Source organism: Spea bombifrons, chromosome 4, assembly GCF_027358695.1.
Source record: "Spea bombifrons isolate aSpeBom1 chromosome 4, aSpeBom1.2.pri, whole genome shotgun sequence".
In the NCBI taxonomy this organism is placed as follows: Eukaryota; Metazoa; Chordata; class Amphibia; order Anura; family Pelobatidae; genus Spea; species Spea bombifrons.
Window position 1 is genome coordinate 9,986,006 of NC_071090.1, and position 18,332 is coordinate 10,004,337.

At 37.9% G+C, this 18,332-nt stretch overlaps 1 protein-coding gene across 1 annotated transcript in view; it reads left to right on the forward strand.

Moving 5' to 3' along the window:
- The window catches only part of DIAPH1 (diaphanous related formin 1), a 50,242-nt gene extending 38,583 nt beyond the window's left edge, over positions 1-11,659 (forward strand). Inside the window, exons 18-27 of the mRNA XM_053465576.1 lie at positions 708-800; positions 1,743-1,837; positions 1,943-2,044; positions 2,383-2,622; positions 3,138-3,267; positions 3,679-3,803; positions 4,566-4,730; positions 5,971-6,109; positions 6,797-6,883; positions 10,155-11,659. Of these exons, the coding sequence (XP_053321551.1) occupies positions 708-800; positions 1,743-1,837; positions 1,943-2,044; positions 2,383-2,622; positions 3,138-3,267; positions 3,679-3,803; positions 4,566-4,730; positions 5,971-6,109; positions 6,797-6,883; positions 10,155-10,327 (1,349 nt within the window). The 3' untranslated portion in view covers positions 10,328-11,659. The remainder of the gene's footprint in view (positions 1-707; positions 801-1,742; positions 1,838-1,942; positions 2,045-2,382; positions 2,623-3,137; positions 3,268-3,678; positions 3,804-4,565; positions 4,731-5,970; positions 6,110-6,796; positions 6,884-10,154) is intronic.
- The last annotated feature ends 6,673 nt before the right edge of the window (positions 11,660-18,332 follow it).

The following is an 18,332-nucleotide window of genomic DNA, read 5'->3' on the forward strand; positions in this document are numbered from 1 at the left end:
CAAGAATACAACAGCAATGTCGGCACTTCTGCCATGTCTTGATTCCATCATTGTGAGATTCACTTTGTAATCATCAATATTTCAGTCTAAAGAATCCCCTTGATGAATAAAACATAACTGGCGTCCAATGCTTCTGTGCATTTTACTATATAATATTTTCTTGTATAGGGAGATTTTCGTGGGAAGAAAAACATAAAATCATTCTTTATCATTGCTTTGGATCATCAGATTGTTTGATTTCTATTTTGTTGCATTACAATATTAGCCCAGTATTAATGTAATAACTAAACACGAATCATAACTTAATTTTTTTCTGCTTTTTTTTCCTCATTTCCCCGTGGGACATTGTATGGATATTTACTGTTCATTCCGCAGCTTCCAATAGTAAGTGCCTTGATTTTAAAGTTTCAGCAAATTTGGTAATACAATAATTTGTGAACAATATATTCCATATACCAAAGCACACGTTTTCCCATTCAGACTACTACAGTTATTGTAGTAATCACAGGTGTTCTTGTTTTGCACATCCTATATAATGGATATTAATGCTGCTCTAAGATGAGAATTATTTATCATTTATTGATTTATATAGCACCATCGTATTCCACAATGCTTAATCAGTTAAGTTTAATCAAACGAATAGTAAAAAATTATTTCTTGGCTATATTTAGTTCTTTTTACATCTTAGCAGTATCCTTCATTTTCAGCAAAAAAAGACCAGGACAGTGACCAAAAGTCTGCAGTTAAGAAAAAAACAAAAGAACTCAAAGTACTAGATCCGAAGACAGCCAAAAATCTTGGTAAGTATTTAGATTTCCCTAAATAGTTAATGTAAACCCCTTAAGGACCAGGGATATTTTACACTATAGGACCAGAGCTCGGTGCTTTTACTACGTCTTTATTCAATCTTTATCTTCCTCTTTCTTATTTAGTGTTACCCAAACAATAAATTTTATATATAGATATATATATATATATATATATATATATATATATATATATATATATATATATATATATATATATATTTTTTTTAAAGAATAGGATACAGAAACCCTCACACATTTATTCAGTGTTACTGTATAAATACAAATCTTACTGCTTTTTCAACCCAACCTATCCTTAGGTTGCTAACTAACCACGCCACAAAAACTACACAGTATTAACTATATTAATATTAAATATTAATAGTATACATTAAAAGATAACCCCCTGGGGTCAAGTAAAATAAAATAATAAAAAGCTCTCTCTATCTCCCTGAATCTCTGCAAGTTCTACCTTTGTCTTTTATCTGTAGAAGTGATCACATGCACGGAAAGTGCCGGAAATTTGCTGTAGACTGACAATTTCAGTCATAAAGCGGTCTTTGGTCCTCTGAGGATCTTTTCTTGGTGTACATGGTACATCACTATTGTTGAAGGGGATGATGGTTTAGGGGATTAAAAAAAAATTGTAATGAACACTGAGAATTAAAATAACAAAGAAATCACACCAAACAAGATGGACTGAAACTATTTCATAGACATTGTGATTCTGCAGCTATTTCACTTCAAAGGTGAGATTCTGTTTCTCTGGAAATTACTTTAGATCACCTTTGAAATAATTGACTTCCAGATCTGTTACAGAATGTGTTAAAAAAATAAATAAAATCTTGATTAGAAATAAAACCTAGGATTAGAAGGACCTGATGTGTTTTTGCTGACCTGTTTCATGAATTGTAACTCGTTTCCCTCTGCTCTCAGCAATCTTCCTTGGCTCGTTCCGCATGCCATATCAAGAAATAAAAAATGTGATTCTAGAAGTCAATGAGAAAGTATTGACGGAATCTGTGGTTTCGGTGAGTTTTTGAATGCATCAAAGAGACATATAACACAAATGTTCACATAAGTGAGAAACGATTATATCTGATTTATTTTGCATTAACAAACCTTATCACCCATAGAACCTGATTACGCAGTTGCCGGAATCAAAGCAGCTAGAAAACTTAGCAGCGTTAAAGGATGAATATGATGATTTGCCTGAATCCGAACAATTTGGAGTGGTGGTAAGCAGAGTATTTGTTTTCTGCTGCTGCATCAGTTTTTTAATTTATTAGAATTGTTGTTAAACTTATCTGCTTGTAAATCTAATTATTTACGGATCTCACAATGACAAATGAATGCACAATGTCCACTTGTCCAGCTGTACCGGCAGTCCTCCTTTTCCTATATCTACGATTCCCGCTTCCTCTTGTAGGGTTGTCTTTTCTCAATGAGAATATGAACGCTATAGACAGCCCCTTTGGTGAAAAAAGTAATTGATGAGTTCAGAATAAAAGAATAAGTTGAAATGTGTCGTGTTTGTACAGAAGGATTGTACTTAGTGTTTTTCATACATTTTCAGATGAGCAGCATCCCTAAGCTGCTACCGCGTCTAAACGCTATCCAGTTCAAACTTCTTTTTAACGAGCAAATTGAAAACATCAAGCCAAAAATTGTGTCAATAACAGCAGCTTGTGAAGAAGTGCGCAAGAGTCAGAACTTTGCGACCCTGTTAGAAATTACACTGCTTGTCGGTAATTTCATGAATGCCGGATCCAGGAATGCTGGGGCGTTTGGTTTTGAAATTGGCTTCCTCTGCAAGGTAGGGTTGTTACAGATCGATCTTTTTTGGGTTTTGTTTTTCTTTTGCGTTTGCAGTCCAAAGCAGGTCCAAAGCAGTTTGCAATCACTCAAAATATATAATACACAGGCTTAGATGACCTCTATTTGTATGTTATTTCTATGTAGGGCTCCACCAACCATACAATTTCTGACCATTTCACCTATATAAGCTTATTGGACATCCCATTCCAAAACCATGGGCATTAATATGTGTTGCCCCTTTTGAAGCTATAAAAGCATTCACCCTTCTGGGAAGGCTTTCCATAAGATGTTAAAGTCTGTGGGAATTTTAACCCATTCAGCAAAAAGAGCATTTGTGATGTCAGGCAGTGATGTCGGACAAGAAGTCCTGGCTCATGGTTGGCGTTCCATCTCGAAGGTGTTCATTGGGTCAGGTAGCTGTGCGGGTCACTTGAAACTTTTGACAACACATATGCATTGTTTGTTTACTGAAATTCCAAATACATATTAATTTTAACTTTTCCTTCCAACAAGCTAAAAGACACAAAGTCTGCAGACCAGAAGACCACACTGTTACATTTCCTAGCAGAGTGCTGTGAACAAGACTACCCTGATGTACTTAAGTTTCCAGATGAGTTGGTCCATGTGGATCAAGCCAGTAAAGGTATTTCATTCTTTTGTTAAGGGTGGTGTGGAGTGAAATTGTAGAGAACACAGTAATCAGAAGATGCATTTTCTTTAAATGTTTTGTGGTTTCGCTGTGTAGAAAGTAATCGTCTTGGTGATTTCAAAGCGTCGGGTTAAATTAATGGTAGCTTAGTGAAGCAGTAACCAATGTAAAGTTTATTTTTTAGAGTTTTCTTTTTTTTAAGTAATGAATAGATATTCCCATTTTTCAGGTAGCTATAAGGTAGGCCATTTATTATTCATTGAGAGTAGAATAGTTGTATTTTGTACTTGCTAGAGTGGGTAAACTTGATTTTCTGGAGCACTCTTGATCATTGAAATAATGGTTTTCTTAAACTAAAAATACTCTTATCCTATACTCATCACATTATTTATTATTCTCTGAAAGTATCTGCTGAAACATTACAGAAGAACTTGGATCAAATGAAAAAGCAGATTTCAGACCTTCAACAGGACATTGAGAACTTTCCGCCCTCAAATGACGAAAAGGATAAATTTGTGGAAAAAATGAGCATATCCTTTAAATCTTTAGAATCTTAAATAGAAAACACATCGTCGTCATTCCTTGTTGGGTTTGTATAATATAGCCAAGCTAGATCAGTGTAATGTAATCTTGCTCAGTTCACTGACTTACCGCACTTTAGGGGTGCTGGCGAGTAAGGACATCGTTACGGCACAAGCATTCCCCTGTTTATGTACGCTCGCTATGCGAGAACATATAAAAGCATGACGCCAGCAAGCCTGTTCGTCCTTTTCATATCGTTTAAGCATTTTGTGGTGGAAATGGACTGACAATTGCAATGCAGTACATGCGTTGGTAAGTGAATAAAGGCAATGCCTTCGTTTTACATACATTCTCTGGACCCGTTGTGTGTTAATGTGGGGTATGCCGGCACATAGATTCAAATACCAACAAACAGTAGATTATTTTTGCGGTGTCCAGCAGTTTAGTATGGTTTGGCCCTGAATTCATTTACACATTCTTTTATTTTATATTATTTTTATTTATTATATATATTTTTGCTGTCAAACTTCAAGGGCCTTCCAGGCTCTAGTATTGGATTTTGTAACATTGCAATTGGTCCTGTTCCTTTGAATATTTAGTATCACTTAAATGTTTTCTAAAACTTTTGTTGCTATTGTTTTGAGGAGATGCCATGAGAAATATAAAAGCCGGTGTCACCGAGCTAAAAGTTCCCATTACCCTTGGCATTTTATTAAGTGATTGATTGCTTTGATCCTCGTTTGACATGATCCTTGACAGTTAAAATATACGTATTTGTGAAAGATGCTCAAGAACAATATACCAAACTACGTATGATGCATGCCAATATGGAGTCGCTTTTCAAAGAACTGGGGGATTACTTTGTTTTTGATCCCCAAAAAGTCACAATTGAAGAGTTCTTCCTCGAGTTACATAACTTCCGTAACATGTTTGTGGTAAGTTTATACAGTGTAGGCCAGGAGGTTTACACCTAACACTGGCAAGATATTAAATTGATTGTGAATGGACATAGCAAATCCGAAGTACGTTTTTCAGTCTTAAATTTGGATGTTTTGTGGTCCATTGACTAAAGTGTGAGCCGTAACTCACTAGCTTCATTATTATTATTCATGTATTGTAAAGTGCTGTACTTAGTCTGGTTTAACTCCCAGAGTGCGTCTACATACACATGTCCTACGTAGCTGGTCCTCCGCGGTCAATTCCATATGTCCAAAGTAGTGGCACCCCCCCCCCCCCGGCCCAGTTAGCGGCTTTCAGCTTCTGCGTAGAAGGAAGATCTTCCCTCACACAACAGAGCAGATCTTTGGTTAAAAAACAACGCTAGTGTAAGAGGATCAGCATTAACTCTTAGCACAGCCAATGGGAAGTGGGCTAGTGATGATCACCCACTCATGATAAATAGGGATCCTTATGACAGCCGCTGTTTGACACTTACCCTTCTCTTCATTGACATGCAGGTGAGGAAGAAAAAAAAAACTTTTTTATTATGTATTGTACATAACCAAGCAAGCACCCTTCATACTGCACAATGAACTTAAAAGGTTCCTTTAATATGTATGCGCTCTGTAATTAATCATTAAATAAAGCACTTATCTCAGGAATAAGCTGGAGACCCTCGCCTATTTAGTAGCCCAACCAGTTTCCGGAAAGACCTCCAGCTCAAACCTTTCTGAGCGTACGTTAAACCCCCTCACAATGTTTGAAGAGCTAGCGCTCGAGGTGACAATAAGTATAAGACATTTTACAAGATGTGTTCTACTGAGCAATGTGTTCTACTTGAAATGGGCACCACACATACATTTAAAAGGACCTCTCAGCTATAGGATGAGCTTCAGATACTCGTAATAACAAATGCATGTTTCTGGGAATAAACAGGTCTTGTAACGTGCCTATGAATTGTTTATTTGAGTAGTTTGACGAGAACCCTAAAAAGGTACATGGCTGCCTGGACATTTTTCTGTTGATTTTTTGGAATAAAAATAGAGAGAAAAATAGCTTCTAGATAATCAACAGTGTTCGGTGTTTTTAATGGCCTCTTTTGCCTTAGAATTCCTTACCTCTGTTCAATGCTATACCAGTGTTCTTAGATTTTACTTTTATTTTATTTCCAGTGACTTGTCATAGAGGTTTGGGATGCATATAACTTCCACGCTGTTACTTTCTTGTTCTCTGCAGCAAGCTGTCAAGGAAAACCAAAAGAAACGAGAAACCGAAGAAAAGATGAAACGAGCCAAACTGGCCAAGGAAAAGGCTGAGAGAGATCGCCAGGAGAAACTAAAAGAGAAGAAAGAGCAGTCGTTTAACATCAATGCAGGTAATGGAATCAGTGAAGGTGCCGATAACACAGAAGTGCATGTTGGATCGAGACAGCTGAAGATTTGCACATGGCCACTGATGGAAAATCTGTTATTGTGGGTGTCTATAATCGCTGTAATGTAATTATGGGCATGGTGAGAGAAAAAGAAAGTTACAAGAAATTCAGCAATTATTTAATGTATAATAACAACATTATTTAAAGCATTGCTTCAATTAAAATTGAAATTAAAAATACAAAGCAAGCTATAAGTATAATTTGAGGACAAACGGCCATTTAGAAGATGCAGGCTATGCTAAAGAAATTGATGGCGATTTTTCTTGCTATGTTAGACCTTAAATTGCTTTGTCTTTAGTAGGATGGCTGTAATATTTCAAAATGGCGCTTAATGTTTTACATTTTCCCCCCTATTTCTGTCCTTTGCCTCCTCACCATTATTTGGCATAGGGACGTAAGGAATAAAATGTATAAGACTGATCCGTATGTAAACTATACGCTCTATAGACTTGCACTACATTAAGGACATCCAGCCAAGGGCCATCCTTTTTTCTACACTCGGTGTTCCTTCTAAATGATCTGTAATTATTTTACGCCAGGAAAATTTTAGAAACCGTCGCGATAACATGCATTATTCAAATTTGCTGACATTTGTGTTTGATGTTATTTTTATATTTAATAATATTACAGAAGGCGATGAAACTGGAGTGATGGACAGTTTGCTGGAAGCTCTGCAATCAGGAGCAGCCTTCCGGAGGAAAAGAGGTCCAAGGCAGGGTAAGTAAAGGGTATCTACAGCTCCTGATCAAATACATAAGTGATCAACAATAACAGATTTACTTGCCATTTTTTATTCTGATGCTTGTGGTTTTGTTAGTTTTATGGATGAGTGTTTGCAGATGACAACAAATGTCTGACAGGAAAGATAAGTTCCAAAACGCTTGCTTTGTATGATATTAAAGGGTTAATTTGTCAATGTACATTAAACAAGTAAACTAATGCATACTGCTGTTATAGTACATGAGGTCTGCGGATAGTAATATAACTCTTTGGTGACTTGCCAACCTTTACATACCTGGGTATGGCAAATTGAAAATCAAAACAATTTAAACCCTTGCAGGCATCTTATGAATCTAGTACATGGCTTATTTCCCAGACTGCTTTGCAGCCCAGATGAAAGTAGATGAGAGTAGAAATATTTCATTTTGGTTGAACTAACTTCAGTAGATGGGCTTCAAATACCATGCACTTAATACCTAGAGTTTAACTACCCTGTAATGTAGATTTAAAAAAAATATGTTTAAATCTTATTTGTTATTATATTGTATTTTGGCATGTGCAGACTCTTCATAAAATACAGCAAACAGATTGTAGACCCGCTTGTAGTATCTTGTAATATCCAAGTGGCTCGGCATTGGGGGGCTAAGACGTGCTGCCCATGTTGTGAGCACTGTGAGTGCGTGTCTGAGTGCCCATGTCTGTGTAAGTTGTGTAGATATGAGTGTGTGTGTTTGAGTGCATGTTTGTGAACTCTGTGTGTAGTTTGGCTGTCTGGCTGTGAGTTTGTGAAACCTGTGAGACTTATGAGCGCCTGTCAGGCCAAAAATAAGTTTTGATGTATTAATGCTTTCTGAATGCAATGAATTGGATTATTTTATTGAGTACCTTTACTCAAGTGCATTTACGTATGTGCTGCCTGTGATATAGGTGTCTGTAGATTCAAACCAGGCCTCTGCCCAACTGTGGTAATACGCAAATCAATCTCATAATCTCTGCCAGTTGGACAGGGAACTGCTTAGATTATAATTCTTGGACTGTTACACAAAAAGCATCTCCGCAGTGGGCAAATGAGTGAACCTGGATTGTTCCCAGAGTGAAAACAAAGTTAAGGTTTGAAACGTCCATGTACCAGAAGCTGAGGTAACAGATAAAAAAAACAATTCCGTTTGCTTCTACGTTTCTACTAATTCAATGTTTCTTCTCGATAGACTCTCTCCTATCCCTCAGTGAGGAGGAGGCACCAGACCTGGTAACTCCTGGTTGCATTGAGTGTGATGTGTTTGCACTAATTACAATTTGTTGTGGTTTTTTTTTTCTTTTAACTATTAGCACTGCACCTGTGGCATTTTGTCAGTTTTGTCAATTTTCATTTTTTTTCTCCAGTTTTATCAACTTTTGTCGCGTAGTAAAAGAGCAGAGTATATAAATGACCAGAGCCATATTGACCAGAATGGATTGAGAGCCCGTTTTGATCCTCAAGAGGCATTTCTTTTTACAACACCTTGGATATCTTTTAGTTTGAAATTATTGAATTCTAAAAACCAATAACATATGTATTTAATAATAGCCTACTTAATTACTTTTCACATATTATATCCATACCTGGGAACTTCTCGGCTCCGGCTACCCGGAGCCTTCCCTTGCGGGACGCGGCCAGGACTGCACACTGGCGTCGGTGGGCGGTCCCACTGGCGTCGGTGGGCGGTCCCACTGGCGTCGGTGGGCAGTTGCCCCATGTAAAGGAAAAAATGGGCGGGGAGGATTCGGGTCTTGACCCAGAGAACCGGAGGAGCAGCGCTCACCCGGCAATCTCCAGGTCAAACCCGGGCAGTTCCCAGGTATGATTATATCTCTCATACCACTTATTTTAGAACTCTTCTGTAGAGATTGTCTTAGCAGTTTTTGCAACAATAAGATGGACATGTAAGTTACATATTTTAACTTTTCTTAAGGATGCTGTTCAACAAAATTCTAGTATGCTGAGAAGTGTTAGAAGTGTCATTTTATTCTTTCCTGAAGGTTTATTCACATAAAAACGACACAAAAAGGTTTAAGAAGCTTTTAAACAACATACCAGGGCCTACTTTTGTGTCATATGACAATTTCATGTCCCTGACAAAAACTTTGAATAATATTCTACAATATTAAATAATAATTTGTAGGAAAAGTTTGGACATTCAACAATGCTTGGAATTAAGTTTCATATTCCAGGTTTAGTTGCAAAAGTGTTAACGTTAGCAGAATAGTTAAAGACTTACTGGCAAGTTGGAAGAGCAAAGCAGTGGTGTGGTTGAAAACATGGCAGCGCGTCCCCTGGAACGTCCTGGGACTGGGCATGTGTTGCCATTAGCCAACCTTCATCCACGATAGCCAGAGCTCTGTGAATAAACAGTCCGGTTGCGTTTCTGTGGTGTGATAAAGCATGTGCATGAGCGTCGCATGACATTGTTTCCAGTATGCATTTTTATGACTTTTCTCATCTCAGGGACGCTAAGACAATTAACCTAAAATCAGCTTTGTGATTGTCTGACATCAGTTTAAAAGTATGCAGTACTTTAATAAAACCATTATATAATATTATATAATGTACAACTACACGGTGTCAGACTCATTACCAGACAGTGTTCCACTAGTTATACTGTATGTTCCTTCGTTACATTACATATAATATGTGGGACTGTAGGCTGTATGGACCCAAACTTTTCAAATACCTCCAAAAAAAAAAAGTACATGTTTTAGGCAGTTATAGTTAGTAAATGCAGTTATGTTAATAGCTTACATTTGCTCTTCATGCAGTCTCCCTCCTAAAGCTTGGTTTATGTGGTCCCAGGAGGTGCGTGTAGTTTGGATTGATCTTTATGAAAGTCTTAGTGTTTAACTTTCATAGACGTAACATCACATAATGCTATAAATGGTAGTTGGAAAAAGCTTGCGGGGGATTTGTGATTGAGCTGTTTACCTGATAAACTACAAAGCTAACAAAACCATTACCTTTTGCCCTGAATCTTAATTGCTGCCTTCACCCGCAAAATATGGATGTTTGTTTATAAGTAAAATTAGACATGTCTGAAGAAGAGACTGACATTGTCTTAAAACCGCTTGTGCTCTAATTCTGCAATAAAGATATTAATAAACATTTTTATAAACACGATCCCATACTTTTAAATCAATTGTGCCCATATAGATCACGTGGTAATTGAGTCCACAGGACTATATTTCTCTCCTTTTTTTTCTTTATATCTCAATTGATTATTGCATTGCTTTGCAGCCAATCGAAAAGCTGGATGTGCCGTTACTTCTTTGCTAGCGTCTGAGCTTACTAAAGATGACGCCTTGACCACTGTGGCTGCTAAGAAGAAAAAGAACTCTGAGCCTAAATTAGTTGATATGGACATGGAAGTCCATGAAGACAACCAAGACATGCTTACACGCTCGAGTTAGCCGAGTATCTCGGAAGACACGTTTTTAAGAGAAGAATGTGGGAGGTTGTTAATAATACTGTGGAATCTAGGATATTATGTCCTGCACAAAGTCACTTCCAAACGGTTACTGAGAGGAATGGTGATGGAACCTATGTCCCTCCTGAATTTATCTTCCATAACATCGAGGCCTTTCAGTGAACCTGTACTTATTTATTAAAAAAAAAATTCTAAAACAAATGTTGCATTATTTACATATGTTCCTAAGGTTCAAGCTTGTACCTTGTTGTGCAAATCAAGGAGACCTTGGAATTGCAGTGCAGAGGGAATTTTGTTTCAGCAACCAAAGTCTGAAATAATGTTCACCGCCTTCATTGAAATATGTTATTCTTTTTGTGATTTCTTCCCAACAGAATATGGTGATATCACTTTAATGCCCATTTCCCATTCAGTTATTATCTTCACAGCAGGTCCTCTGCCTTATAGAATTCTGCAGGTCCTTGGATCAAAAACTTTAGATCAGCCGTTATACCTCCACGTGCACTTTGACTCGTCTTACCAGATCATTGAATTGGAAGCCCCAATATCTAAATGTAAAAAGCCCTCCTACTCTTTCTATTCACGAGAAAGTTAGTTATTTTACCAATTTACGCACCGCTGACACTTGTGAATCATAGGAAGGAACCCTGACTCTTGTATGCTATAGGATGAGACCGGCAGAAGACCCGTGATTTAACCCTTTGAGTGCCAAAGTGGTAGCATGCCTCACTGACCTCAGAAACACAAAGGTTAAAGTTCAGTCTATTACCTCTAATACATAGCGGTATCCTTTGTGTTGTCCTATCGCAGTGTAATGCATAAATCACACGTTCCCTGCTTACCTGTTGTGTTTCAAACCAGGGTTTTTATTTGACTTGTTAATTTACCGTTGCTAAGCAATCTCTTTCGAAATGTATCTATTTTTGTAATTTTTTAAGCAAATAGTTTGAATGTAAACGTATTTAGTACAACATAGATCATCATATCAGTTTAGACCATATGTAAGCTTATTCGTCAGCACGAGACATTTCCCATCTAAGAATTGGAAGAATTAGAAATGTTTAGTCAAACACTGCAATGGACTTTTTTCTTTTATGTGAAATTTTCTCAAATGCTGGAATGTAAAACTAGTGTATTTTGTTTTATGTGTTATATAAATAAGAATTTATTTAGGAATCTCTGTCTACGTGAATTGAAATAGGAATATTCAGGAATAATGTTGTGGCTGCAGAAACATTTGGGTCATGGCGTCTCGTACCGGTTGCACCAATTGTACTGTATCAGTACTTAATGAGCTCGTTTAACATAAAGGAAAGAGCACTGTATAGACGTGAGTGAAATGGCGGAAGTGATGTTTGAGCCGTGCCTAACCCCAGCGTTATGTGCCAGTAGGGTAGTCAAGGCAGCAAACCCTTACCGGCCCAACCTTATGGCCCAAGGGATACTAAAAGTACAGGCTGAAACATGGGGGGAGCGCACTATAGTTGGTCCTCGGTGAGCTGCAGCTCGTACCTCTCCCCTACTACTGAACCAGGCATCTGACTCGAGCCAATAAAAAATACAATACTTAAAAATCCTAATAGCTGAAAAATAAAAATGGATCAGATCTAATATATTAATAAGCTCTGGGACGGGATGCTAGTTCATTGTTTCTTGTAATATTCTTTTTGTACATAATATTGTGCTAACATTTAGTCTGAATGCCCATGTTTTCTTCGAGCAGTGTTTTGAACATGAGTAATAAAATATATATATATATTTTTTCTTGTTCACAAAGGTATTGAAATGTATGAATGCCCAACTTCTTCAAAATAAGAATCTTCATCACGTGGTATATTCTTTAACTCAAGGGCAATCTTGCAGTCAGCTTCTCGGTTAAAATAGGTTTTAAGGTTTTGCCATCTTAGTTGTTAACTTTATGTAATACTTCAACTGCGTGGTTTTAGTGTAATGTAATATGTGCTGTGTAAGTGTAGCACTTTTGAATGTGTCCCATCGCAGCGCCACAATAGAGTTCAATCTCTTATGATTTGCTTTTCAAGTGAAACCTCAATAATACACCAGTTTTACTTCAGTTATGAAGAAGCTCCCCATTTGAAATTCATGATAAGCTTAGTTTGTAAAGTTATCTATATATTACAACACAAACCCAATTGTTGTCTGGCTTGCTTCATAATGACTTGGAATACAATATAAACAGAGGCTGACAGTAACTGGACGTTTACTTTAGGCAGGTAGCACTGCTAGCACATATCTACTGATCACTTCAGTGAAGTACGGAAGAAGTCCTATGGTACCATTAAGGTTATGGAGCTTAGGTGTGGACTAAGGCGTACGGAAATGAGGTTTGCCGGACTATACGTTCGTTGTTGGAGCTTTGTGGATCTAAAAAGCAGCTTTCCAGCTGAATTTTGGTTTCTCGGGGCTACCCTAAAAGTAGTGCATGTGTCTTTAGGGGAAGCTAAAGGCTATATGTCTCTCCCCACCAGCCAGTGGACAAAACGAGACGCTTTCTGGCCCATTCATCCCTCTGCACATGTCCTACGTAAACAGGAGGCCTGATAGTGAATCACTCGAGCTCCTTATTAAAGTTGTGGCTGCTAGTATAAACTGTTAGCTTACTGAACTGCTGTATTTGGTGCAATACATTTTAACATTATGGTTTATCTGCCAAAAGTAACCTGCATTTTTATTTTCTTGCTATGTCTTGTAAACGTGTAGTTAAACAAAAAGTTGTGTATATTTTGTTTAAGGTAGATTGAAGATTTACAGTGCGCAGGCTGCATCAGAGATAGGACAATTGTTTTACCAGCTTTTACAGATCTGTGGTTATGAGTTAAGATCCTGTTTTACTTAGAAATGTTTTTTTGTTTTCATTTTTTTATGTCCTCTTCTATACACATTTTTTGGGTGTCTGGTGACTAGCCGAGCCAACAAAGCATCTCACTTAAAATAGTTTTAGTGAGACCTTAATAACAAGTAATTAATTTTCATCCAAAAAATACATAATTTCCGTTGTGCCTTTCTGATAACAGATTACAGACCACTTTCTTAATAGATTATCACATGTTTGTGTTCTTGTAAGAGGAGATTTTAGAGCAGTTTAATATGTTCAACGACCAGCAGATTAATTGTTTGTATCAAATTATTCTAAAACAATAGATATTCGATTTGCCTACCTGTTAATTTTAACTAAGTTGGTTATTCCCCTAACCGAAATGTTTAGATCTGTACTTATGACGTAGTACATGAATATAGTATGCCTAGGTCATTTTTTTAATATGTCAATCTGGCTGACTGACATATCTATTCATATCTCTCATTGATCAAATTTTTATTAAAAAAGTTTTTATTTTTGCAAGCCTTAGAAACCAAAGTTGTCTAGAATCTACTTATAATGTGTTCATTTTTATATTGCATTGTTGAAACACATTTGACACCAACTAAAATGTAATTTGTCATATCCTATGTCCTTTTTTTTCTGGGAAATGTAATCACATTTTTTTTTGTTTGCTTAAATGTTAATAAAACAATTCCACTATATTATTTTCTTTGCATTTTTATTATTGTTTTTATTATGTTGTTCATCTACTACTTATTTTGGTTTTTTTTTGTTGACAAAAATGTCCTTTGATAGAACGCCACTGCCTTTTACTTCAGAACATTTATCATGAAAGACAAGGTCCTGATCTCTTCCATGCTTTATGTTCTGATACTTGTTTTAAATAATAAGAGATGGGGGGATTATACAAAGAGTATTGATTACCACCTATGCTGTTGGTATTGGGAGACAATGAACTCAAATGGACAGGAAGGTGAGCTACAAAAGAATACAAATCATCATATACAACTTGGATTGAGGGTGACAAATGTGGGGGGGCAGGTTTTGGAAAGCCAACCAACAATCACAGTGAATACATGGTTCTTAAAGCAAAACTGTTTTACTCAAGAAGAATAGCAAAATAGAGCTAAAGTCAGAGTGAAAGTCGGGACCACCTGAACAGATGTTGAAAAGGTGGTGATAGAGTGAAGTCAGCCATGTATTTATGTCAGGATCTGTAAAATCTGTTAAGCATCAAAGGTGGGTCCTTCAATTCGAGATAACTAAAGAAACTGTGTGAATGTATGATATAATAATTTCTGCCCATATCAGTCGCATATCCCTTTTCTTGAGCTTCCCAGTGCTGCTGGGACATAGCTGCTACATTCTGAAAACCAAGAGGCTAAGGGGAATTTTAAGGTCAAAGTCAATAATTAGGACTAAGGGACAGTGAAGGTAGGCTTGGAACACACCCGGTAAATGGACAAGATGTGGACAGTGGTCAGCCAAGGTCAAGTACTGGAGTAACAACAATATTACAGCACATCAACAGGTATTGGTAAAGAAAAACTGTTAAGTTTTGTCTAGAACAAGTGTACATATATACGTCCATTAGGTGAAGTGGCTCTTCCAGCGAGTCCAATTTAAGGCTTAGTGTATACTGCAAAAATAGAATACAATGACCCAAACTATTATAAAACTAACTTTAAATAATTAATATTTTCACAGGCCAACAGAACACATTAAGTCATTTAATCCATCTGTTTCCTGTGCTGGGTTCTCCAGAAGGTCTGTAGTAAATAAATTATTATTGCCATTAGGGAAGCTTATCAAAAAAAAAGCTGATTTGAAACCTTCCTCTTGAATGATGCTCATTCTATGAGATCTACAACTCCATCTTGTACCAAGACAGCAAGCATTAGATCAGATTTTGGTTTTATTTTTGATTTTATTTCTTCTTGGTCATTATACTGATTAGTTTCTGAAAGGGTGTTGCAATTTACCTTTTTGGTGCTTCCTTACTTACCTTGTTTGGGAGAGCGAAATCTCACCTTTGTGCCATCAGGAAATGGGCAAGGAAAGGAAATTCCCATGTAAAAATGTATTTTGTAAAAATAGTTTATAATATTACCACTAGATGGTAGAACAGCCATTCTCTAGAATATTTTCTACAGGGAGGCTACAATGTTAGCCTACAATTAATGAATGTGGATTTGATGTATGAGAATTAGTGAAGCTTAAATATTTTGTTGCCTAAGGTGTAGCTTTAAATTTAAATTCACAGTTTCTTCCCCAGTTTAATGTTTTCTTTAATTATAGTTATTTTTATACTACTTTGACTTGAGAAATGTTACCAAGCTGAGCCCAAATACTTATTATTTAAATGTTCCCCACGCTTAAGAGGAGCTTCCAGGTTCAGGTAGTTGCTGGGAGTAGAATTAATGTTAAGCCTAAAACAGGGGGAGACCGACCTCTAAGTTAAAGCATTAGCTTGGCTTAAAAATCAACAACAGGTTACATAGTTACATAGTTACATAGGCTGAAAAAAGACATGCGTCCATCAAGTTCAGCCTTTCCTATATCTGTTAATTTGTTGCTGTTGATCCAAAAGAAGGCAAAAAAAACCCCGGCTTCGCTCTTTCCAATTTTGCACTAACCAGGGAAAAAAATTCCTTCTTGACCCCAAAATGGCAGTCAGATTTCTCCTTGGATCAATAAGCTGTTTCCCCATAATTAAAGATTATATCCCCGAATATTATGTTTTTCCAGGTATCCACCCAGTCGCAGTTTAAATGTCTGTACAGACTCTGATAAAACTACCTCTGCAGGCAGAGAATTCCACATCCTTATTGTCCTTACTGTAAAAAACCCTTTCCTCTGCTTTAGTCTAAATCTCCTTTCTTCCAGTCTAAACGCATGACCACGTGTCCTATGCATAGTCCTGTTTATGAACAGATTTCCACACAATGGTTTGTATTGGCCCCGAATATATTTATATAACGTTATCATATCCCCTCTGAGGCGACGTTTTTCTAAAGGTTGAGGTTATGATGAGTATTTGGGATTTCCATACAGACAGGTCACTGTCTCCCAATACCAATTTAACGCTACTATACTATACTGTAGACGTTTTTTTTTGCACAGTCTTTGTATATAAGGCATCTGTTGTCACAAACCGGATAAACAGATCTGGTAGGAGCCCAGGTGCAGGGGATACAAGGGGTTCCTTCTGTACCCAGCGATGCATAATGACTTGGGGGTTATTACAGACGCAAACCACAGGCAGAATACAATGATTTGATCTGTATTGCAGATGATGGTATTAACAACAAACACAGGTGGTAAGTCTCTAGGCTGGAAGCCCCCTGGATGGGGCGCGCGGGAGGTAGGCCCCCTTGATGGGGCGCGCAGGAGGTATGCCCACTTGGCAGGGCTCAAGGCAGGATCAGGTACTCAAGAAACCAAATAGCAAGTCAGGAATCAGGTACACAGTGTCAGGAACTGGGTCCATACAGATGACTGTAATAACCCAGAGCGCCAAAAGAAGTGTTGAGCACCTAGGGTTGTGCGCCCACATACCAGCGCCCTGACATAGCAGCTGATGTAGTCCAGAATGAAACAAAACTAAACTTGGCTGGATGTGGAAATCCGAACAGAACTTCCTGCAAGCACCCTGGAGCAGGCATGAGACATAGCACTAGAATCATGTGCAGGATGCTGCAGGCTGGGAGTATGGAAGCCAAGCAGAGTATCGACAGAAACGTAGCAAGCAAGGAGGACAGAGCAAGGAACAGGGAGACCGAGCAAGAAACATAACCAGACAAGACATACATGATACAGGGCACAACAAAGGACAGGGAACAAGGCAAGGAACACAGGGTGGAGTGAGGAGCCCGAATCCTCGGACGCTTCTCCTTTAAGCAAGGATAGGACATATTAACTGGGACATGGATAGAGGAGAGAGGAACGGAAATCCTCAGATGATTCAGGGTAGGAGGGCAAACGTTCATAAGAGACAGACAAACATAGATACAGGACTAGCCTAGGACTATAAGATAACAATTGGAGATTCCGTCCAACATATGGCCATAGTATGCTTAGCCCACCACTACGCCAAAGTACTCCAATATTTGGTGGGTCCTAACGCTAAACCCTGCTTACTGAATTACTAATAAACTAAACATTGAATCCAAACACAGAACTGAGGAGGACATACCTTTAGAATGCAGACTGAGACAAACATAACACACGGGTGGGGCATACCTTATAAAGGAAACAGGAGCTGAAGCAAAGAGCAGAACTAGAATCCAGGAATCAGAGGTTCAGGACAGAGCATACAGAAATCCAGAAACGGATTACAGCAAAACATAGGAACCGAGGCAAGGCATGGAAAAACAGAGATATGCAGCTCCACAGCCTGGATGGACCCTGACACACAGGGCCAGAGCAAAATAGTCCACTAACGTCAATGCAAAGGCCCTGACTGAAGGAATGTGCAGGTTTAAATAGGCAGTCTTGATCCAGGTAACAGGGTTAAGCTGAACATGATGATTAGGTCTGGGTGCTTCAGAGTGAGACGGGTGGCCTTCCCCGGCTGTCATACAACTCTTCCAAATGGGGCGCACATCCACATAGGGGAAAAAAGAGATTTTTGACAAAAAATAGTGTGACTCTGTATGCAAATGAGGCTTAGCAGTATTGCAAGTAAGTAGTGCACTCACATTTCCAGGGAGACAAATGCGCTCATCATAAAATATTCTTTAATTCTTTGTAGCTAAAAAAAATATAAAAACACAGCAGCAATGGCACAGTATCACAGGAAAGTCCACTGTCCAGCAGGAGAAACTTCCCAATATATCTCTCTCTCAACGCGTTTCACCAGACAACCGGCTTCCTCAGGAGATGAATCAGGATTTTCTTTTGCAGCTTGCCCGAAGATCTAACATAGACCACCTTCCTTATGACTCAACAAATCCAGAGTGGTTCAGTTTTGAAGTGTCCATATGCTTCCTTATAAGTAATAGTCCCCTCCTCTCAACGTGGTCACCTGACCGAAATACACCAATAAGGTGGAATCTCCATCTTTCAGTAAAATCACATGACAATAACAAACAATTCATACCTATACAAAAAATAAAACACTTCGACTAATCCAGAAGAGTCTCAG